Raw genomic sequence first — 25,434 nt, forward strand, 5'->3', positions numbered from 1 at the left:
TATTCCTAGATATTTTATTCTTTTTGTTGCACTGGTAAATGGGAGTGTTTTCTTGATTTCACTTTCAGGTTTTTCATTATTAGTGTACAGGAATGCAAGAGATTTCTGTGTGTTAATTTTGTATGCTGATACTTTACAAAATTCATTGATTACCTATAGTAGTTTTCTGGTAGCATCTTTAGGATTCTCTATGTATAGTATCATGTCATCTGCAAACAGTGACAGCTTTACTTCTTCTTTTCCGATTTGGCTTCCTGTGATTTCTTTTTCTTCTCTGATTGCTGTGGATAAAACTTCCAAAATTATGTTGAATAAGAGTGGTGAGAGTGGCAACCTTGTCTTGTTCCTGATCTTAGTGGAAACGCTTTCAGTTTTTCACCATTGAGGACGATGTTGGCTGTGGGTTTGTCATATATGGCCTTTATTCTGTTGAGGAAAGTTCCCTCTATGCCTACTTTCTGCAGGGTTTTTTTCCTAAATGGGTGTTGAATTTTGTTGAAAGCTTTCTCTGCATCTATTGAGATGATCATATGGTTTTTCTCCTTCAATTTGTTAATATGGTGTATCATGTTGATTGATTTGCATATATTGAAGAACCCTTGCATTCCTGGAATAAACCCCACTTGGTCATGGTGTATGATCCATTTAATTTGCTGTTGGATTCTGTTTGCTAGTATTTTGCTGAGGATTTTTGCATCTATGTTCATCAGTGATATTGGCCTGTAGTTTTCTTTCTTTGTGACATCCTTGTCTGGTTTTGGTATCAAGGTGATGGTGGCCCGTAGAATGTGTTTGGGAGTGTTCCTCCTTCTGCTATATTTTGGAAGAGTTTGAGAAGGATAGGCGTTAGCTCTTCTCTAAATGTTTGATAGAATTCGCCTGTGAAGCCATCTGGTCCTGGGCTCTTGTTTGTTGGAAGATTTTTAATCACAGTTTCAATTTCAGTGCTTGTGATTGGTCTGTTCATATTTTCTATTTCTTCCTGATTCAGTCTTGGCAGGTTGTGCATTTCTAAGAATTTGTCCATTTCTTCCAGATTGTCCATTTCATTGGCCTAGAGTTGCTTGTAGTAATCTCTCATGATCTTTTGTATTTCTGCAGTGTCAGTCGTTACTTCTTTTTCAATTCTATTGATTTGAGTCTTCTTCCTTTTTTTCTTGATGAGTCTAGCTAATGTTTTATCAATTTTGTTTTTCTTCTTAAAGAACCAGGCTTTAGTTTTATTGATCTTTGCTATCGTTTCCTTCATTTATTTTTCATTTATTTCTGACCTGATTATTATGATTTCTTTACTTCTGCTATCTTTGGGGTTTTTTTGTTCTTCTTTCTCTAATTGCTTTAGGTGCAAGGTTAGGTTGTTTATTTGAGATGTTTCCTGTTTCTTAAAGTAGGATTGTATTGCTATAAACTTCCCTCTTAGAACTTCTTTTGCTGCATCCCATAGATTTTGGGTTGTCGTGTCTCCATTGTCATTTGTTTCCAGGTATTTTTATATTTCCTCTTTGATTTCTTCAGTGATCATTTCGTTATTACATAGTGTATTGTTTAGCCTCCATGTGTTTGTATTTTTTACAGATCTTTTCCTGTAATTGATATCTAGTCTCATAGCATTGTGTTCGGAAAAGATACTTGATACAATTTCAATTTTCTTAAATTTACCAAGGCTAGATTTGTGACCCAAGATATGATCTATCCTGGAGAATGTTCCATGAGCACTTGAGAAAAATCTGTATTCTGTTGTTTTTGGATGGAATATCCTATAAATATCAATTAAGTCCATTGTTTAATGTATCATTTAAATGTATCATTTAAAGCTTGTGTTTCCTTATTTATTTTCATTTTGGATGATCTGTCCATTGGTGAAAGTGTGTTGTTAAAGTTCCCTACTATGAATGTGTTACTGTCGATTTTCCCTTTTATGCCTGTTAATATTTGCCTTATGTATTGAGGTGCTCCTATGTTGGGTGCATAAATATTTACAATTGTTATATTTTCTTCTTGGATCGATCCCCTGATTATTATGTAGTGGCCTTCTTTGTCTCTTCTAATAGTCTTTATTTTAAAGTCTATTTTGTCTGATATGAGAATTGCTACTCCAGCTTTCTTTTAGTTTCCATTTGCATGAAATATCTTTTTCCATCCCCTTACTTTCAGTCTGTATGTGTCTCTAGGTCTGAAATGGGTCTCTTGTAGACAGCAAATATATGGGTCTTGTTTTTGTATCCATTCAGGCAATCTGTGTTTTTTGGTGGGAGCATTTAGTTCATTTACATTTAAGGTAATTATCGATATGTATGTTCCTATTCCCATTTTCTTAATTGTTTTAGGTTTGTTATTGTAGGTCTTTTCCTTTTCTTGTGTTTCTTGCCTAGAGAAGTTCCTTTAGCAGTTGTTGTAAAGCTGGTTTAGTGGTGCTGAACTCTCTCAGCTTTTGTTTGTCTGTAAAGATTTTAATTTCTCCATCAAATCTGAATGAGATCCTTGCTGGGTAGAGTAATCTTGGTTGCAGGTTTTTCTCCTTCATCACATTAAATATGTCCTGCCAGTCCCCTCTGGGTTGCAGAGTTTCTGCTGAAAGATCAGCTGTTAACCTTATGGGAATTCCCTTGTGTGTTATTTGTTGTTTTTCCCTTGCTGCTTTTAATATGTTTTCTTTGTATTTAATTTTTGACAGTTTGATTAATATGTGTCTTGGTGTATTTTTCCTTGGATTTATCCTGTATGGGACTCTCTGTGCTTCCTAGACTTGATTAACTATTTCCTTTCCCATATTAGGGAAGTTTTCAACTATAATCTCTTCAAATATTTTCTCAGTCCCTTTCTTTTTCTCTTCTTCTTCTGGAACCCCTATAATTCGAATGTTGGTGTGTTTAATGTTGTCCCAGAGGTCTCTGAGACTGTCCTCAGTTCTTTTCATTTTTTTTCTTTATACTGCTCTGCAGTTGTTATTTCCACTATTTTATCTTCCAGGTCACTTATCCGTTCTTCTGCCTCAGTTATTCTGCTATTGATCCCATCTAGAGTATTTTTAATTTTATTTATTGTGTTGTTCATCATTGTTTGTTTCTTCTTTAGTTCTTCTACGTCCTTGTTAACTGTTTCTTGCATTTTGTCTATTCTAATTCCAAGATTTTGGCTCATCTTTACTATCATTATTCTGAATTCTTTTTCAGGTAGACTGCCTATTTCCTGTTTATTTGTTAAGTCAGGTGGGTTTTTAATCTTGCTCCTTCATCTGCTGTGTGTTTTTCTGTCTTCTCATTTTGCTTATCTTACTGTGTTTAAGGTCTCGTTTTTGCAGGCTGCAGGTTTGTAGTTCCCATTGTTTTTGGTGTCTGTCCCCAGTGACTAAGGTTGGTTCAGTGGGTTTTGTAGGCTTCCTGGTGCAGGGGACTAGTGCCTGTGTTCTGGTGGATGAGGCTGGATCTTGTCTTTCTGGTGGGCAGGTCAACGTCTGGTGTTGTGTTTTGGGTGTCTGTGGACTTATTATGATTTTAGGCAGCCTCTCTGCTAATGGGTGGGGTTGTGTTCCTGTCTTGCTCGTTGTTTGGCATAGGATGTTCAGCATTGTAGCTTGCTGGTCTTTGAGTGAAGCTGGGTGCTGGTGTTGAGATGGAGATCTCTGGGAGATTTTCGCCATATGATATTATGTGGAGCTGGGAGGTCTCTTGTGGACCAGTGTCCTGAAGTTGGCTCTCCCACCTCAGAGGCACAGCACTGACTCCTGGCTGCAGCACCAATAGCCTTTCATCCACAGGGCTCAGAATAAAAGGGAGAAAAAGTAGAAAGAAAGAATTAGTAGAAGTAGAAAGAAAGAAAGGAAGAAGGAAAGAAAGAAAGGAGGGAGGGAGGGAGGAAGGAAAGAAGGAGGGAAGGAAAGAAAAAAGAAAGAAAGAAGATAAAGTAAAATAAAATAAAGATAAAATATAATAAAATTATTAAAATAAAAAATAATTATTAAGAAAAAAATTAAAAAAAAATAATGGACAGATAGAACCCTGGGACAAATGGTGGAAGCAAAGCTATACAGACAAAATCTCACACAGAAGCATACACATACACACTCACAAAAAGAGGAAAAGGGGAAAAAATCATAAATCTTGCTCTCAAAGTCCCCCTCCTTAATTTGGGATGATTTGTTGTCTATTCATGTATTCCACAGATGCAGGGTACATCAAGTTGATTGTGGAGCTTTAATCCGCTGCTTCTGAGGCTGCTGGGAGAGATTTCCCGTTCTCTCCTTTGTTCGCACAGCTCCTGGGGTTCAGCTTTGGATTTGGCCCCGCCTCTGTGTGTAGGTCACCGGAGGGCATCTGTTCTTCGCTCAGACAGGACAGGGTTAAAGGATCCGCTATCGGGGCTCCGGCTCACTCAGGCCGGGGGGAAGGGAGGGGCACGGAGTTCGGGGCGGGCCTGCGGCAGCAGAGGCCAGCATGACGTTGCACCAGCCTGAGGCGCCCAGTGCGTTCTACCGGGGAAGTTGTCCCTGGATCCCGGGAACCTGGCAGTGGCGGGCTGCACAGCCACCCCAGAAGGGGGTTGTGGATAGTGACCTGTGCTCGCACACAGGCTTCTTGGTGGCGGCAGCAGCAGCCTTAGCATCTCACGCACGTCTCTGGGGTCCGCGCTTTTAGCCGCGGCTCGTGCCCATCTCTGGAGCTCCTTTAAGCAGCGCTCTTAATCCCTTCTCCTCGTGCACCAGGAAACAAAGAGGGAAGAAAAAGTCACTTGCCTCTTCGGCAGGTCCAGACTTTTTCCCGGACTCCCTCCCGGCCAGCCGTGGTGCACTAACCCCCTGCAGGCTGTGTTCATGCTGCCAACCCCAGTCCTCTGCCTGTGCTCCGACCGAAGCCCGAGCCTCAGCTCCCAGCCCCACTTGCCCCGGCAGGGGAGCAGACAAGCCTCTCGGGCTGGTGAGTGCCGGTAGGCACCGATCCTCTGTGCGGGAATCTCTCTGCTTTGCCCTCTGCACCCCTGTGGCTCCACTCTCCTCCGCAGCTCCGAAGATCCCCCCCTGCGCCACCCACAGTCTCCGCCCGCGAAGGGGCTTCCTAGTGTGTGGAAACCTTTCCTCCTTCATCGCTCCCTCCCACTGGTGCAGGTCCCGTCCCTATTCTTTTGTCTCTGTTTTTTTCTTTTTTCTTTTCCCTACCCAGGTACGTGGGGAGTTTCTTGCCTTTGGGGAGGTCTGAGGTCTTCTGCCAGCGTTCAGTAAGTTTTCTGGAGGAGTTGTTCCACGTGTAGATGTATTTCTGGTGTATCTGTGGGGAGAAAGGTGATCTGCACGTCTTACTCTTCCACCATCTTCCTGGAAGCCTGCGATGGCATCCTATTTTTATCTGATACTTTCCTTAGTCAATGTCCAACTTTCTCCCAACTTCTTTAGCGACGAAAGTAAACCACTTACCTGAGATCCATATAAGGAGAGAAGAAAGGAAGGAAAGGGTAGATCTGATCTGATATTTCCTAGTTTGGGTTACTAGTTACCGACTTGTGTACTGTGTCTGAGAACAGTGATTGATGTTGGTTGGGGGGAGGTGGGCCAGAGGTATACAGAGCAACAAAAGGATTTCACTGCGATTCATTCACTGGCTCATAAACGTGATGTGACTTCGTTTTCCTCCTCTTCTCATCTGTAGTAATAATTACGTGTGGTACTATGGAAGGATGTGTGTATGTATGTGTGTGTTCAGGGGTCTTTGGGATATGTTTCTCTTATCACCAAACTCAGAACTTCTGGCAGTCCAACCTATGTTTTCTGTTTTCTCTGAATTTTCATGGCAGTCACTAATTGAGCATCAAGTTCATAACTGATATATTTGAGGACAAGGAAATGCTCTTTTATTTCCTGTTTATCTCTCCATGCATCTTTGTACCTGGTGGTATGCAATAGATGACTATTGATTGGATTTTCTTGACATGTACGAATTTTTAATACTCATCCAAATTTTTCTAGGACATTTTCTGTGCCTACTTAATAATACATTAATGTGTTATAGGGGAAAGATCTTGGACTTTTGCAAGAGAACACATATTTAAATTTAGATATCATCTTTTCATATCTATGTTGCCCCTCTGATCCTTAGTTTCTTCAGCTGTACAATGAGGACAGTATAGTAATACCCTCTTCATGAGAAGACCATGGTAGGTAGCAAACTAGGAAACACTCTCTAATACTAGTATTATTATCATGTCAGTGTCTCCAGTGAGAGTCCATCAGGATGACCCTTGTAGTTGAACAAGTTGGGTTTGTTACTCTTGGCAGTGAGGGGAAATCAACATAGGGAATTGCAGGGCATCATAGTAAGGGGGTGTTAGGAAAGACTTATCAAGGGTTCGGGCTTGTGTTGGGTGATTTCACAGAAGGTTTAAAAAAGTGGGGCTTTGCTCCAGATTTGATGGTGTCAGGGAAGGGGGACAATGCTATGATTGGGTATATTAGTAAATTATCTAGAACGAGGGAAGACCAGATGCAGTTGGTGAAGAAGTGAGTCCCTCATCTTAGCTGAGAGAGGAGAATGTTTGGAATATTGTGGGTTCCACGGGGACCTGGTCTTTGTCTATGAAGTGACCTTGTTTTACCTCATTTTTATCACAGTCTCAGAGTGACCTTTTCTGGTTATTAATGTGTTTTCTGATGATTTTAGGTCCAACGGGGATAACACAGCCTCACTGTGACACCAAGGAAGCAGCCAACAGTACTGAGGTCTGGCTAAGTGTCAGACCTGAACCTGGGTGTCACCTTGGTGGTCATTCCTCCTCCAGGGTGATTTGATCACTTTAGATGCTTCTGTTTTAAATGATTTTGATTTTGATTAATATTCAGCTGGAGAAAACTCACAGACATATGGTATGTTTGCATTTTCTAGGTAGGCCCTCCATTAAAATTATATAATGTATATCCGCAAAATAAAATTGATATTGTCTTTTCCAAAATTAAATTATTTTGAGAAAATGAAAGCTTAAGTTTTTAGTTCAAAGCCTCAAGCTCTATGGTAATTTTCTTCGTAGTATTTTACTTCATAGTAATAATTTTTTTTCCCTCTGTCAGTAGCTGAAGACTGGAAGAACCAATGAATTAAGTTTGGCCCTCTTTGTTTCAGTTTTGACAATTCTCTTTCTGATATATATTTATGAAGTAGAGTACAAGTAATATAGAGGATAGGTAGGGATAAATAAGTGAGTGACAGATTGAAGACTGACATAAAGAACTATTGACAAGTTTTCATTTATATATGGGGCTATGTATAAATGAATATAATTATATGATTCAGTGGTCTGGAGTTCACAAGACATGGATTAAGGTTTAGTCCCAATCCTTAATTTTATTTATTTACTTATTTACTTATGTATTTATGTATTTACTTTCCAATCCTTAATTTTAAATATTTACTTGGGCAACTTCTTCTTCTTTTCTATTCCTCACTTCTTTCATTTTTAAAATAGAGCTGGTATTCATTACCCTTCTATATCATAGGAATGTTATGTGATTAAAATTAGGTGGAAGAATCTTGAAAACTACAAAACAATGTGAAGTCAAGGATCATGATTTATATGGGAATATTACTTTAAAAGCAAGGGATTTGGTGACGTAAACTCAGGATATTACGATTGTTTTTGAGCTTTATTTCTTATGAATAGCCTTCATCAGACACTCAAAGGGATTCTTTGGCTAGGATTGTTCTAGGGAGAAGTAGCTGCGTAAGGGCCCATTTCAGTCTGTGGGGCCGAGCAGTCCTGCATTTGAGAAATTCATTCCTGAGAATCCAGAACCGTTCCAGACAGATCCCATTAGGTTGTAGTTTCCAGATATATTTTCAGACTCATAAACTCTAAGGAGAAGGAAAGAACCACCCAACGATATGTCCTGAGGAACACAGCTGGAACCTAACATCTGTTACCTAGAGCAAGAGGCTTTGGTCTCCTGTTGTTCTAGTATTTTGATCCTTCAGCATTTGTGAGAGGGTGACCTCCCCACAGTCCCTCTGCAGGGAGCGTTCCTGTGAGGACAGAGAGGAAACATCCTGAGCTTTTGCCCTACCCTGGTTCAGAGGTCCCTGATTGTCTCAACATGAGGATGTTATAATTTAAAACACAAATGCTGGCTCGTTAACCTGGTCTTTAATTAAAATTTGCATTTCATCATCTTAACCTTCTAGTCTGTTATGTGACAATTGTATGCATTTTGTGTCATTTCAGATTTTCAGCATTATTCTGGTGATCTTTCAGTGCTTAGCTTATGAGAGTTTTAAAAAATTGTGTCTTTCTTAATCCTGGCTTGCTCTCTTTTACTATGTAATATTTTTCTCATTTAAACTTTGTCTTAATTTACTTACCAACCTTTCTTTTTTTAATCCTTCTTAGCCCTTACCATGATAAATTACCTCTATTCTTAATTCTAATTTTTAAACATGATATTTCATTTTGATTTTCCTCTTTTGTCATTTATTTTAAAATGGCAAATAGGAAACATAGGTTTTTGCTCTTCAGCATATGGCTCTTCTGCATTTCAGTCTTGTATCCCAAAGGAGTCTTTCCCATTCCCTGGGTAACTCCCAATTCAGTAAAAACCAGAGCCAAATCAGATAGCCTAAATCAGATAGCCTCAAAGGGGCCGGAACTCTTCTCCCCCGATTCCTCCCTACAGGTAACTTCATCAGTCATCAGCAATCAACCCAGAACAGTTGTTGAAATGATGGTTTTAGTGTTCAAAATATTCATGACTTTACCTTGTGGTTATTGTTATCCAACCTATACTATAGTGTCACCAGTTATTGGTCAAGATAAGAAAATAGACTGAAACATAGTATTTTCATTAAAATGTATGAAAGTCACAGGGAACTATATTCAATATCCTTGGTTAAACAAGAATGGAAAAGAATATAGAAACAAATATATATATATATATGTGTGTGTGTGTGTGTGTGTGTGTATAACTGAATCACTTTGCTATACAGAAGAAATTAACACAACGTTGTAAATCAACTATAAAATTTTTTTAAAAATAATAAAATACGATAAAATGTATCATAGGAATTGCTCCCTGCACATCGGAGACAGGATTTTCTTCCTGGTGAACACAATTGCAGAAGGAAGTTTCTTTAACACAGAAAACCCCAGGAATCTAATGTTTTAGCCATTGCAATTTTAATTCTTCTGGGTCCAGAAAGTCTGGTCATGTGTCACATTGCTGTAAAAAAACTTTGTGTCCCCAGAGTGACACTGTTGTATAAGGAAGCACGTTACGTGAAGGTAGGACTGGCTGATCTCAGCATCCTCCCAGCTTCAAAATACAGCCTCGCATTCTCTATTCTTAGTCACCTCTTGTGGGATGGTTCGTTAAGAAATAGGCATTTGGAGTTTTTAAATTGAAAAATAGCACTGGAAAAATCCAAATGCAAATGCTTATGATGGAAATGAAAAGAAAGTAAAAAGCCTAAGACAGTTCTGATTCTTAACCTGTCTGCCTATCATGGAAGAAATTATGTCCTCTAATGCAATGTTTACCAAACGGTGTCCCATGAAAAGGAAAAAAAAGGGAAAGAGGGGAGGGAGGATTTATTTTTAAATAAATTTGGGAGATACAGCTTTAAACAAAGTCTATTCAGAGTAAGACTCCCTGCATTAGGTCTATAACGGCATCACAAATTCAACATGTTCCAAATAGACATTCTTATTTCAGGACTATGTACCCGCGGACCTGTTTGAAACCTACTCTAACCCAGTTCAGTAAAAGGTTCTACCATTTACCCATGTCTGGCCTACACTCTAGTCCCCAACGTCTCCCATACCCATTCTTGTCTCTGTGCAATCCAATCTACACACAACCGCAAAAGGAAGGGTTAAAATGTCACATCTCTTCCCTACTTTAAAGTCCTCTCGTGGTGCCTCACCTTGTTGGCCCCATGCCTGCCGGGCCCTCCAGGATCGGACTTCTGCTCACCCTCCAAACCCACCTCCTGCCGCATCCCCCTCTTCATGAGCCCCACGAGCCCCAGGCTTGTCTCTGTCCCTGAATACACAAAGCTTTCTAGACCTCAAGACCTCACTTGGGTAGAGGCTTCCACAGAGCCTTATGTTTCTGGCTTCTTTTAGTGTTGGGGACTAAGCTCTCCTGTGGTCACACTGCTTTCAGAACACTTCCAGCTGTGACTCTCTTGTTCACTCATTTGTTTACTTGTTTATCATCACCTGTCTCCACCACAGCCCCTCAGACTACACGTTCCAGGAGAGCAGAGCTTGGTGGGTCTTTATCTGCACAGTTTCCCCTGAGTCTAACAGAACAAGACCAGTCACAGTGCGGATGCTCTGTGCATCTTTACTCAGGAGTACAGAGGAGCCAGTTTGGGAATGTTTACATTTCCCCAAATCATCGGGAACACTTTTCTGACAAGATGACAAGGTGCTAATTAGCCTTCAGTAGGAACACAGTTCTAGAAAGAAAGCTTTGAGGTGTTTTCAAGCTTGTGGTTTTGCAGTGAGTCTGGGGGTTCTCCCTGTAAGTGTGGAAGGCCATTTTATCTGGGTGGGTGGTAGGGTGGGGAGGGCCTTGGTGGTCTCTTGCCTCCATACTCACCCAGGTGGAGAGCAAACCTGAACGCAGCTGAAGGAGAAGCATCTTCGGCACCACTCTGGATCCCAGTTAAGCACCAGAGAAAAAGAAAAAAGTCTCTTCATGTCTTGTGTGGTACCTAGACAAGAGGTTATGAAATATAAATCTTAGGTGTATCATATGATAATTGGTTTTTATTTTTAAATATCTCAACATTTAATCCCTCAACTAGAAAATGCTTAAATGCCCATAGCAGAACTCTTAATTTCCACCTCTCAAAAACCTCACTTTTTCCCATTCAGTAAAATGACACTACCATTTCCTGAAAGATCTCTTTTTGTGTTTTGGTTTAGGTGATTTCAGCGATATTGTTTTCTATTTTATTTTTTTTTATTGACATATAGTTGGTTTACAGTGTTGTGTTAGTTTCAGGTGTACAGCAAAGTGATTCAATTATATATGCATATATATCTTTTTTTTCCAGATTATTTTCCCTTGTAGGTTATTACAAGATATTGAGTATAGTTCCCGGTGCTATACAGTAGGTCCTTGTTGTTTACCTATTTTATATATATTAGTGTATATATATTAATCTCAAACTCCTAATTTATCCCTCCCCGCCAGAACATAATTAATGAGTTTTTTTTTTAATTCTAGGATGAGAAACAAACAAAAATCCTAAAATAAAACAACGTTCCACGTTTGGCACTAAAGAAACTCTTTCATGTACATATAAGTCAGTTGTCTAATCTTTTAAATTAAATTCACATACTCCTCTCTTTCTAACCTCTCAATTTTCCATTTTCACAGTGAAAATGGAACTTTGCCTTACCACACTCTATAACACACTAAAGGAATATTGGGTTTTTGCTCTTTTTAAAAAATATCCAATCAGTTACTTTGTCAAGTCCATTCTTTCATAATGGTGCAGTGAATGTTCAGGAAAAGAAACTTCTAGTTCTCAGTGTAAAATAAAACGTCAAACACATCCACTTGATACATCTTCAATTTCATTGTTATTTATTTCTGTAACTGATTGATAAACAAAACTGTTCATATCTAAAATATATGTTTTGTTGATGTTTATGGTGGTGGTGAACCTCAAGAGTTCCCTCAAATGTCTAATTTAACTCATTCTTGAACTTTAGCCAAAACAGAAAAATGTGTACTTTGGCAGAAAGGACTGAACTAATATTACAAATGTATGGATTTAAAATGTTAGAAAAATTTTAACAATGGTGATGCAAAGTCTTCTTTCAAAGAAAGCCTTCTGAGCAAAACACTTCACAAATATTTTTCCTAATCTCTCTTAGGCAAGGTCTTTCCTCATTCCTTGTCCATAATACAGCCCCCTGCCCAATTATCTTCTCTGATTCCACCTCTGACTCAGTCATTACCACGTGCACATCTTCCTAGACAGAGACACTAATCCTCTGTTCTTTGCAGTGAGTTTGTAGCTATTACATTCATTAAAAAAAAAAAAAAAAGCTAAAAATTTACCTCAAACCAGAATTCTTAAGGAAAAGAGATATTCTTTTATTCTACTCACTGAGCACTAAACAGATTGGCATCCCTTAATTCATCTTTGTTTATGTGTTGCTTTCTGAATGTTCTCAAAAATTTGAATACCTGTATATTCTTTTGCCAAATAGATGGTACATATGCTGCAGGCATGAATGGTTTTTTTTTTAACCATTCTTCTCAAAAGCAAACTTAATAAATGTTATCTTTGAAAAGCAAAATTCTGAAATGAAAAACACATTCATCTTCAAGGCCAACATAGAGAGAAAATGGATAGTTTATATCATCCTCTTGATTCACTAGACTTTTTAGTCTGGCAAATGGATTACATAGCCAATAAGATTGTGTCAGATACTTTTAATAAAGTGAGATGCTAAAATTACATGAATGGGATGATTAAATTGGTATTTTGTGATTTTTCATCTCACAAAGTGTTTATTAAGTACCACTAGACACATATTAAACAGGCTTCTTTTTAACAGCTACCAGCAAGACCTGAAATTAGGTTGAAAGCACTCACTCCTATTCTGCCAGGCTTTCTCATTTAGGTGGGTTTTCACAGCAGCATTAGTTTATGTTGGAACTTTGGATTTATGGTGAACTCTCTTTCGCTGTAATGAAATCGACCAAGAGCCATGGAATGATATTGGAAAAAGTAGAGCGTCATATCCTGGTGCATTTATAACACTTACATGCTAGTTTATGCCTTCTAAATTAGGTAAATATTTTTGCCTGATTCCTTTGTTCCCTTGTAGTTTGTGGCCTGTGGGATTATACCTTCATGAATGCTGTCTCCTTTGTCTAAATTATCCAAATCATAATTACCCCCCAAGTAGGTGTGATCTGTTCTCTGAAAGTCTTCACTGCTGTCTTAAGATGTATTGCTCTTAATTTTTCATTTACTTATTTGTATGTGTAGAGTACTTCTTTTACTGTTATCCTATTTTTGAGGTTGGAATTCAAATTCTTGTATTTCTTGTTAACACCTACCACAGAGTCTGATGACTAAGAGATTCTAAACAGTCATTCGAATGAGTGAATAAATAAATGCATCTCAATTTGAACTTCCAAAGACAAATTCAACCATCTATATTCCATTCTGGTCACCAGACACCTGGACATCGTTTTGGTCCTCTCTCCACTCATGGTCCTTCCCGTGTGGCCCTCAATGGCTTCTTATTTTTTTTTCTTGTTTTTGCTTCTTTTTCTTGGTTTTCTTCTTTTTTCCAATGGCTTCTTAATGATCTGTGAAAAATAGGCAAAATCCATAACGCAGTTGACCAAAAGTTTGCAAAATCTGATCTCTATCTTCTTCCCAAACTCCTCTGTGTAGTTATTCACCTGGCTCTCTGGATGCTGTTCACAACGCCCTCCATTCAGTCCTGCCCAGGATCTTTGTGTATCTTCAGGGAACATGCCCTTTCCCTAGGGATTTCCTATTATCGTTCAAGCATACTTGAAACCTCACTTTGTCCGGGAAGACTCCCCAGGCTCTGTAAACTCTTATCTCACAGTGTCTTGAAATCATCCTTTGCAGCAATGCTATAGAATTAATTTATTTAGCATGGAATTAATTAGTTAACTCATTCTAGGGGTTCCTTTTCTAAAATATGAGCTCTGTGAATTACTGGTCATTATTTATTGTATTAATTGCTTGCTGTACCCATCTCCAAGATCAAGGTCTTGGCTTGTTGAGTGGTCAATAAAAAGAGATACCAGACACATAAAGTAAATAGAAGTGCAGAATCAGGTAATAGTTGTTTGGGGGTTAATAAAATCTAACTGCATTCATTTAGAGTCTCTTGGTTGGGACTCATCTTCAAGGTTAGTTTTACCTTGTACAGGCACCTCAGAGATATCGCAGGTTCAGTCCCAGATCACCTCAATAAAGTGAATATCACAGTAAAGTGAGTCACACCAATTTTCGGTTTCTCAGTACATAGAACAATTCTGTTTACATTAGACTGTAGTCTCTTAAGAGTGCAATAGCATTGTGTCTTTCATACAACGTACAAACCTTAACTTTAAAATATGTTATTGCTAAAGCATGCTAACCATCATCTGAGTCTTCAGCAAGTTGTAATCTTTTTGCTGGTGGAGCGTTTTCTTCCATGCTGGTGGCTGCTTACTGATCAGGGTGGTGGCTGCTGAAGGTTGGGGCAGCTGGGGCAGTTTCTAAAATAAGACCACAGTGACGTTTCCCACATGGATTGATTCTTTCTTTCATGAACAATTTCTCTGTAGCATGCAGTGCCGTTTGATAGCATTTTACCCATAGCAGAACTACTTTCAAAATTGGAGTCAGTCCTCTCAAATGTGTGTGCTGCTTTATCACCTAAGTTTATGTCATATTCTAAATCTTTTGCTGTCATTTCAACAGTCTTCACAGCATCTTCACCAGGAGTGGATTCCATCTCAAGAATCCACTTTCTCTGCTCGTCCATAAGAAGCAACTCCTCATCCATTCAAGTTTTGTCATGAGATTGCAGCAATCCAGTCACATTTTCAGACTCCGCTTGTTCTTTTTTTTTCATGTTCCTTTATTATTTTTTAATGTTACTTTTTTTAAAAAAATTTATTTATTTAGGCTGTAACGGGTCTTAGTTTTGGCATGCGGGATCTTTAGTTGCGGCATGTGAACTCTTAGTTGTGGCATGCATGCAGGATCTAGTTCCCCAATCAGGGATCAAGCCCCGGCCTCCTGCATTGGGAGCACGGAGTCTTACCCACTGCACTGCCAGGGAAGTCCCGATGTTCCCTTACTTTTATTTTTACTTATTTTTTTAACATTTTATTTTGTACTGGAGTATAGTTGATTAACAATGTTGTGTTAGTTTCAGGTGTACAACAAAGTGATTCAGTTATGCATATATGTGTATCTATTCTTTTTCAAATTATTTTCCCATGTAAGTTGTTACATAATATTAAGAAGAGTTCCCCAAGCTTCACTTCTAATTCTAGTTTTCTTGCTATATCCACCACACCTGCAGTCAATTCCTTCACTGAAGTATTAATCCCAGCAAAGTCATCCATGAGGGCTGGAATCAGTTTCTTCTAAATTTCTGTTAATGTTGCTATTTGGACCTCTTCCCACGAATCATGAATGTTCTTAATGACATCTAGAATGCTGAATCCTTTCCAGAAGGTTTACTATTGACTTTGTCCAGGTCCATCAGAGGAATCACTATCTATGGTGGCTGTAGCCTTACAAAATCTATTCGGTACGCGGGCCTCTCACTGTTGTGGCCTCTCCCATTGCGGAGCACAGACTCCGGACACGCAGGCTCAGAGGCCATGGCTCACGGGCCCAGCCGCTCCGCGGCATGTGGGATCTTCCCAGACCGGAGCACGAACCCGCGTCCCCTGCATCGGCAGGCGGACTCTCAACCACTGTGCCACCAGGGAAGCCCCAAAATGTATTTCTTAATAAGACTTGAAAGTCAAAATGACTAGCAGGCATGAAAAACAACATTAATCTCATTGCCCATCTCCATCAGCGCTCTTGGGGGACCAGGTACATTGTTGATGAACAGTTATATTTTGAAAGGAATCTTTTTTTTCTGAGCAGTAGGTCTCAGCAGAGGGCTTAAAATATTGAGTAAACCATGTTGTACACAGATGTGCGTCATGCCTGCTTCTTTGTTGTTCCATTTATAAAGCAGAGGCAAAGGAGATTCAGCATAATGTTAAAGGCCCTTGGATTTTCAGATGATAAATGAGCATTGGCTTCAACTTAAAGTCACCAGTTGCATTAACCCCTAAAAGGAGAGTCAGCCTGTCCTTTGAAGCTTTGAAGCCAGGCATTGACTTCTCTCTAGCTATGAAAGTCCTATAGGTGGCGTCCTTTTCCAATAGAAGGCTGTTTTATCTGCACTGAAAATCTGTTGTTTAGAGTAACCACCTTCATGAATTATCTTATCACTACATTTTCGTCATATTAGCAATAACGCTGTTTCACTTTCTTCATTCGTGTGTTCATTGGAGCAGCGCTTTTAATTTCCTTCAGGAACTTGTCCTTTGCTTTCACAACTTGGCTGCCTGTTTGGCACAAGAAACCCAGCTTTGGGGCTATCTCAGCTTTCAACATGCCTTCCTCGCTAAAGCTTAACCATTTCTGGTTTTTGATTTAAAGTGAGAGACGTGTGACTCTTCATTTCCCATGAACGCTTAGAAGCCATTGTACGGTTATTAATTGGCCTCATTTCGTTATTGTTGTGTCAGGGAGGCCTGAGGAGAGGGAAGGAGGTGGGAGAACAGCCAATGGGTGGGGCAGTCAGAACACACACAGCATTTCTCTCTTAAGTTCCCTGTCTCGTACGTGTCTGGTTCCCCAAGGCAATGACAATATTAACATCAAAGGTCACTGATCACAGATCACCGTAACAAATATAATAAGCAAGAAAAAGTTCGAGTTATTGTCAGAATTACCAAAATGTGACGCAAAAACTCAAAGTGAACAAATGCTGTTGGAAAATGACACCTGTAGGCTTGCTCCAGGCAGGCCACCACAGAACTTGAATTTGTAAAAAATGCATTATCTCTACAGTGCAGTAAATGCATGAGTGTACCCCGTGTACAGCCTTCTCTCCTAGAAGACCTCCTCACACTGTCTCTGCTTCTGCTTTGGCAGTTGATGGACAGTGGCAGGAGTGGAGCTTCTGGAGCCGATGCTCCGTGACCTGCTCGAATGGGACCCAGCAGAGGAGCCGGCAGTGTACTGCAGCCGCCCACGGGGGCTCCGAATGCAGAGGGCCCTGGGCGGAAAGCAGAGAGTGCTACAACCCCGAGTGCACAGGTGAGGCCTGATGCCTGCTTTCGAAGGATGCCTGCCCTTTAGATAATGTGACAGAATCGTGCCAGACGGTCGTGGCATCGTCAGGTAATTATACATTTCTAGTCAATGAAGCCAGTTGTACCAGAGCTCATCCTACTGTATGTTGCATGAATAAAGCAACAAAATTCAACAGATTCTTAAATTAGATGAAATTAATGAGATTAGATGAAATTTTGATTAAATTGATGAAGTCTAGCACGGAGCTCGTGTTCTTTACAAGTAAAGGTCAATGTCCATTTGCAGCTTCTGACAAACTTACAGAAACTTCTGTTCATCACAACGCTCTAAATTTGACCAGCAAGTTAAATATTTGTGTCCATTTTATTCATGGTGGTAGATTAATAAAAATTGAACAGACAGCCATGGGCCTCAGATTTTCAAATCCCTAAAGCAGTGTGCACTGGATGACTGCCACTGACCTTGACGTATTTCTTTCAGCCAATGGTCAGTGGAATCAGTGGGGTCATTGGAGCGGATGCTCCAAGTCCTGTGACGGTGGCTGGGAGAGGCGAATGAGGACCTGCCAGGGTGTGGCGGTGACCGGGCAGCCGTGTGAAGGGACAGGCGAGGAAGTGAGAAGGTGCAGCGAGCAGCGATGTCCTGGTGAGTGAGCTCAGATCGTCCCCAGGGAAACACTTTGGTACCTGGGGAAAAAAAAGGATTGAAAACATTGTCATTGGTTAAAGCCCGTATTTCCTCAATGGCAGTATTGCTAATAATAAGTGGCAATTTACTCCTTTCCATAATGTATGACGTTTTGTCTGTTTATGTGTCATAGACTGTGTCTTCTATACATTTTTAAATTATTTACTGAAAAATGACATTGAAAAGTGTAATAACACCAAAGTAGGCATACTGAACAATAACAAGCCTAGAAATTTTTGAAATTAGGTTGGGGTACTGTTTTTTTTCACTCTCTTTATGAAATATTTGTTTACTGAGAACACAAAACAAGTTGCCTTAGATTATTATTATTTTTTTTTTGCGGTACGCGGGCCTCTCACTGTTGTGACCTCTCCCGTTGTGGAGCAGAGGCTCTGGACGCGCAGGCTCAGTGGCCATGGCTCACGGGCCCAGCCGCTCCGCGGCATATGGGATCTTCCCAGACCAGGGCACGAAGCCGTGTCCCCTGCATCGGCAGGCGGACTCTCAACCACTGCGCCACCAGGGAAGCCCCTGCCTTAGATTATTTTACTAGAAATATAGAGACATCAGTGTGAGGATGTCACACTGATTCAATAATTAGCTAAGGAGGTAAAGAGACGAGGTTGAAACTCAGAAACTTGTAAATTCTGCTGTTAATCCATCCTGATGTGTGACCTTGGACACCCCAGTTACTAGCCCTTGCCCCATTCCCACTGTAAAAGGAAATTCCTGTGAGGAACTCACTTTAAAATAACAGCATCACGCCTTAATTCATAATGAAAAAATGGAAGTATTGCAACATTGGAGGATTTTACATATGAGCATAGAAAAAAGAGAAGGTCAGAAATTGCCCAGAGTATAAATCATATTATATTATAGGTCATATATTTTAAAAGCTCATTTAGAACAAAGACTCCTTCCTAAGTGTGTGTACATTTCATAAAATACTATTGACACACTCAAGACTCAATAAATAAGTGAAAATTCGGATTTTAGAATGATACCATTGGCAAAATTTTATAAACATGCTGGAAAAGCTAATAGCATGGAATTTAAAAACTTCATAGCTGGGTATAAAGTTCTGAACTTAGAGAATTTGAAGACCCAGTTAGAGCCCTTGTTGCCACTAGTAACTCTTGTGGGCAAGCTCACAGATCCTTGGGCTATCTGGTCCTAGTGGGTGTGGTGACTTCAGCTGTTTGAGATTCCTTTTCAGTTCAGGAAACTATGGATTTCTGTTTCTATGTGACATGACCGCTGGGATTTAGAAAAACCAAGGAATTCTAAGAGCTATCCAGGGATCAAAACTTTTTATTTCTCCATATTTAGAATCCTAAAGACTTTTCATGGTTCAACACTAATAGCAACAGAAACTGGACTCTAAGGGTAACAGTATATCAGTAGTATTTTCTTAGTTCTTAAAAAAGATCTAAAATTAGTTTTGTTAATTCTTAAGGCCATATGAATCCAGAATGATAAGAAGTAACCAGCATGCAGGACTCTGTTTAGAAGGATACCTATACAGATTAGCATCATGAAATTTCTGCTGTGCTGCATAAGAATTAAGAAGCATTAAAAAAAAAAATTTCTTTTGCCCAGGGAGAAATTTCACTGGAACAGTAGGCATGACTAAATAAGACCCTTTTAATATCTGAAGTTATCTGAACTAGTCTGAGCGTGCCAAGGTTCTTAACTGGTCCTTTAAAACTGACTTTTATCTGCATATATAGAGGTAAGATGGTGGTGCCTGCAATCAGCTTTATAAAGATTGCCACCTGCTGTTTGGAAAACATTTTGCATATCTATTTACAAAAAAGATATTATACCTTATTTGCTAGGTTTATTCGCTGGCTTTTGTGCTTTCAGGGAGATTGAAAAATTATCATATAAAGCTGTAAACACTTTTTAGATTATATAATATATATATATAATTTTGGTATTAACCGTAACATTTTCATTTTTCTCTTTTCAAAAATATGATTTGAAATCCCCTCAAGTATGTAAATAACATTTTTGAATTAAAATGAATTATTGAATCAGCTAAACAATTCACAAATTAGGGCTTATACAGGGGTAAAAAAATAAACATATGTACGAAGCTTTTGAAAATATATCCTAATCTTGCACCTTCATACAAATCACATTATCCATTAGAAATTATATGTGACTATTAATTTCAACAATGCTTTCTGCCTCTGTACAGTATAGAAATTTTATCAAAATAAGGGAGGTTTTTTACTTTTAATATTTATCCTTTAACTTTTCAATGCACAGCCATGTCATCCCCAGATTATTTTATCAAGAAAGCGGGATTTATAAATAACTCAGTTTTCCACGGTGGACTTGATTTATATATTGGCTTTTCAACTCCGCACAATTGTTTCTCTGTAGTTAATATATATTCCTTTATGATTAGAGCATAGGTTTCCTAATTTCTGCCATTCGATTGCTCCAAATTTACACATTGACAATATAAATTGAGAAAACTTTCAAATTATCTTAACAGTTGCTAAGGCATTTTTTCTCGTTTTGTCAGTGATAAAGCCTGAACAAATGTCTCTTTGGAAACAATGTTTTTTTCTAGTATTATTTTTAGTACTGTTCTCTCTTAATTTTTCTTCCTCTTGCTGGAAGCAAACAAACTAGTATTTATTTGTATGCTTCACTTAATTTGAATACAAAACAAATTAATCAGGTTTTCCAAGAGACCCTCAGTTGTCAGGAAGGAGAAATGTAATATATGCATATCTTTGTCTGGATAATTAATAAAAATAATGATTAGTCATCTGGGTTTAATCAAAAGCTGTTATGGCATCTACTAAAAATGGAAAATAAAAAATGTTTTCCCATCAAGATTAGGATATTTCTTTCCTGGTAAATAGATAAAATGAAAGTATTAAAAAGACATCAATGATGCCCTTATCTTCATAAGAAAAGATAATTAGAGAGATTAAAAAATTATATTATTACTTTTTAAAAATACTGCTAGTTAAAGAATAAAGTAGCTACAAGGGAGATAATTAAGTTGCCCAATTTTTAAATTGGTCAACCTCACCAAATAATGATTTCATTGATCTCAATCTTATTGTACACCAAGGCTTTGAGGGTTAAAATAGTAGAAAGTTAATAGCTCCCCTAATTATGTTATGTTGCTACAATGTGAAAAAATACTATTTTTAATCTTTCGTTTGGTTGGTTTTTTCCCCCAATATTCCCCTGGTTAATATCATTCAGAAAGCAGAGTTACTGGTGATTGGCCTACATTAGCCCAGGCTTCCCAGGGCCTCCCTGCTCTGCTCCCAGGGAAGGGCTTGCTCTTTCCAGAGCCCAATTATAGGATGTATGACTCTTTAGTCATTAGTTGCTAAATTGGAACCTTCCATTCACAGGGAGACATTACAATTAATTTATACATAAAATGTCCTTTTTGGAGTCACCATTGCTTTGTCTGCAAGTGGTAAGTGAAGCCTGCAGGTTAAATGTTCTGAGAAAAACTTTGAAGTAAGGGTGCCATACCATAAATGTGCATGGTGACAGCAACTTAGACCAGAGATGGAGCAATTACTGGGATACTGAACTCTAGACATTCATCCCAAGGGAAGTCAGCAGTGATGCTGTGGGCTCAGACTTGTCTTGCACATTGCGTTGCATTTGTGTTGGAATTTGGCCCCCTGTAATGTGCCCGACTATAAGCTCTCAACAGCCCCCCACCCCTCTGGAGTGACTGTCTCTGCAAGATTGCTCCCCAACAGAATTATGTCTTCTTTGAAGATCAAGAGAGCTGTTCATTTCGTTTCTGAGTAATTTTCCTTCAGTAGGAAGAAAGCATCACCATGCTTGCTTCCTTTGGGCTCCTACCTTCTCTGAGTGCCTCTTGACATCGCCCAAGCTGTGCTTCTCAAACTTTAGTGGACGAATCCCTTTTAAAATTCCATCAAAAAAAAAAAATACTTAGGAATAAAACTGACCAAGGAGGTGACCTATATGCTGAAAACCATAAAACATTAATAAAGGAAATTGAAGATGATTCAAAGAAATGGAAAGATATCCCATGCTCTTGGATTGGAATAATTAATATTGGTGAAATGGCCATACTACCCAAAGCCATCTACAGATTTAATGCAATCCCTATCAAATTACTCATGACATTTTTCACAGAACTAGAACAAATAATCCTAAAATTCATATGGGACCGTAAAAGACCCACACTTGCCAAAGCAATCCTGAGGAAAAAGAACAAAGCAGGAGGCATAACCCTCCCAGATGTCAGACAATACTACAAAGCTACTATAATCAAAATAGTATGGTATTGGCACAAAAACAGACATATGGATCAATGGAACAGAATAGAGAGTCCAGAAATAAACCTGCACACCTACCGTCAATTAATCTACAACGAAGGAGGCAAGAATACACAATGGAGAAAAGGCAATCTCTTCAGCAAGTGGTCTTAGGAAAGCTGGACAGCTGAATGTAAATCAGTGAAGTTAGAACACACCCTCACACCATACACAAAAATAAACGCAAAATGGCTTAAAGACTTAAATATAAGACATGATACCATAAAACTCCTAGAAGACAGCATAGGCAAAACATTCTCTGATATAAGTCATACCAGTGTATTCTTAGGTCTGTCACCCAAGGCAATAGAAATAAAAGCAAAAATAAACAAATGGGACCTAATCAAACTTACAAGCTTTTTCATAGCAAACCATAAACAAAACAAAAAGACACCCTGCAGACTGGGAGAAAATATTTGTAAATGATGAGACCAACAAGGGCTTAATTTCCAAAATATTCAAACAGCTCATACAACTCAATAACAACAGCAAAAAAATACAACCCAATTGAAAAATGGGCAGAAGACCTAAATAAACATTTCTCCAAAGAAGACATACAGATGGCCAATAGGCACATGAAAATATGCTCAACATCGCTAATTATTAGAGAAATGCAAACCAAAACTACCATGAGGTATCACCTCACACCGGTCAGAATGCCCATCATTAAAAAGTCTACAAACAACAAATGCTGGAGAGGGTGTAGGGAAAAGGGAACCCTCTTACACTGCTGGTGGGAATGTAAGTTGATGCAGCCACTATGGAGAACAGTATGGAGGTTCCTCAAAAAACTAAAAATAGAGCTACCATATGATCCAGCAACCCCACTCCTGGGCATATTTCCAGACAAATCTATAACTAAAAAAGATACATGCACCTCAAACTTTAGAGTACAAAAGCATTACCCAGAGTGCTTGTTTCATTTTTTATTATTTTTTAATATTTATTTTATTTATTTATTTGGCCGCACCGGCTCTTAGTTGTGGCATGCGGAGTCTAGTTCCCCAACTAGGGATCAAACCCAGGACCCCTGCATTGGGAGCATGGAGCCTTAACCAATGAACCACCAGGGATGCCCACAGAGGGCTTGTTAAGACAGAGATTCAGGATCCAATGTCCTCTGCCGCAAGGTTCTGATTCAGTAGGTCTGGTCCAGGCCTGGAGATCTGCATTTCTAACAAGCTCCCAGATGATGGTGATGATGCTGCAGATTACCTCCTGGGTTGCACCAGCCTCGAGTATAAGTAAGTAAGTAACTAACTAAATAAATAAATATTAGTGATAAGACTCACAAAGAGTGGAAAACAGTTCTCCACCTCAGCTCCACTGTTGAAAGTTGAGGTATCATCTGAATAAGGCTGCAGAATTTTGTCTTATTCACACTTCTTCACACATAAATAAGGAGGGATTGTTTCTGGAATCAGTTCATAATGAAAATACAGATAATGCATTTCAAGTCTCCCTACCCAACTCTTGTTTCAACCAAAATAAAACAGAAAAATAGGGCAATTAACTAGCCGCTGTAGACAAAGTAGGGTGGTTTAGGCAGAGCTGCTCAGTTGTACAGCACTAGTATTCCTGTTTTGTGGGGAGCTGGAGGGGTGTCACTGGGACCTGTCTGATGTGAGGCTCTGCCCCACCGGGACACAGATCTTCTGTAGCAGGAGCGTGCTTTCACTGCTCCGTCCCTCAAGGCTCTGAGCTACTATACACACACACAGGTGGATAATATCCGGGCTGGGTGTCAGGGCGGAGGATGGGGTCTGAGCTCACATCGACTTAAAGTTCTCAGCTCCCAGCTGGAGGAGTGGGGAATTAATTAATCACTATCAATATAAATATTTTGTCTCTGTTAAAGACAAGTTAAAAAGTTAGACTTCTGGCTTCCCTGATGGTGCAGCGGTTGAGAGTCCGCCTGCCGATGCAGGGGACACGGGTTCGTGCCCCGGTCCGGGAGGATCCCACATGCCGCGGAGCGGCTGGGCCCATGAGCCATGGCCGCTGAGCCTGCGCGTCCGGAGCCTGTGCTCCGCAACGGGAGAGGCCACAACAGTGAGAGGCCCGCATACCACAAAAAAAAAAAAAAAAAAAAAGAGACTTCTGAATTGTGTGGACCACCATATTTTAGGGTTAAATGTAATCATTCTTGGAAACCCAAATATGTAAGTGTAAAATTTACATATTTTAAAGAGAAAAAAAAGCATACTGGGCATCCCTGGTGGCGCAGTGGTTAAGAATCCGCCTGCCAATGCAGGGGACACGGGTTCGAGCCCTGGTCCAGGAAGATCCCACATGCCGCGGAGCAACTAAGCCCGTGAGCCATGGCTGCTGAGCCTGCACTCTAGAGTCCGCGAGCCACAACTGCTGAGCCCGCATGCCACAACTACTGAAGCCCGAGCTCCTAGAGCCCGTGGTCTGCAACAAAGAGAAGCCACTGCAGTGAGATGCCCATGTACCACCACAAAGAGTAGCCCCCGCTCAGCACAACTAGAGAAAGCCCGCGCGCAGCAACAAAGACGCAGCGCAGCCAGAAATAAATAAATAAATTTATTTTTAAAAAACCCAGCATACTAGTCTCTATTGAAATATTCACATACAAGTTGGCACCTGCTTTACCTCTTTGATTCCAGACCACAAGACTAATCACTACTAGTACTTTAAAAAAGCTCCTATTTCATTAGAATTGCTATTTTTTTTGCTGTCGGATGTTATGTGTATACCCCGTAAGGAGCTATATTATTACCTGTTCAGTTTCAAAAGGTTAAGGCAAGTGTTTCACTGCACATGTTTGGACATGGCAAGTAATGTCACACCCACACAGTTCATACCAGCCGTTCACCTGAAACCAACCGCTGAGTCCAGTGGTGGCAGTACTGGACTGGCACTAGGGACTGACTGTTCTCCTCTGCAATGCCCTATTTTTTTCTTGCTAAGTCACCTCAGATACATTCTAAAAAGTAGGGAAATAAAGTAGAACTTGAAGGTACCCCATAGGGAGAGAGGCCACCTGGTGTTTAAGCAATCTCCAGGGAAGCTTCCCATCCTCCCAAAAAGTTGGGGTTTCCTGACCTGCGCCTGTCCGAGATTCTACAGCAAATCAATTCAGTGTTAGAGGCAGAATTAAGGGAGAACCGCTGGGCTCTGACATAATCAGTATATATGCCAGAGAGTACTCTAGGCCTGCTATTCAAACCTGTTGCTATGGAAATAATTATTAGCATAATTTGCCTTATCAGATTGCTCATCAGATGAAGCTGGGAGAAAACTGTCACAGCTTCTGCACAGCAAAAACTTAGCAAGCAGTTTGTTGTAATCCTATATTACTCTACCTTGACCCGTTTAGAAATATTTGGCAACACGCTGATCATTCGCAAATGGAAACAGAAAATTTAATCAGCACGTTTTACCTTTTTTATTTCTTCCTTTCAGTCCACATTGTTTTGACAGTAAAAATAAGCATATTTTAAGAACCACTTAATGATTTTTAATGAATAAAATGAACATTAATGCAATTAGTAAACTCCTTTTTGGGTTGAAGGTCT

The 25,434-nt window shown here is 39.5% G+C and overlaps 1 protein-coding gene across 3 annotated transcripts in view; it reads left to right on the forward strand.

Moving 5' to 3' along the window:
• Positions 1 to 25,434, forward strand: part of ADGRB3 (adhesion G protein-coupled receptor B3) — an 801,091-nt gene that overhangs the window by 324,926 nt on the left and 450,731 nt on the right. For all 3 annotated transcript variants that reach the window (XM_030859191.2, XM_030859192.2, XM_060283891.1), the window contains 2 exons: positions 16,704 to 16,868; positions 17,346 to 17,510. In XM_030859191.2, the coding sequence (XP_030715051.1) occupies positions 16,704 to 16,868; positions 17,346 to 17,510 (330 nt within the window). The remainder of the gene's footprint in view (positions 1 to 16,703; positions 16,869 to 17,345; positions 17,511 to 25,434) is intronic.

This window comes from Globicephala melas, chromosome 14 (assembly GCF_963455315.2).
Source record: "Globicephala melas chromosome 14, mGloMel1.2, whole genome shotgun sequence".
NCBI lineage: Eukaryota > Metazoa > Chordata > Mammalia > Artiodactyla > Delphinidae > Globicephala > Globicephala melas.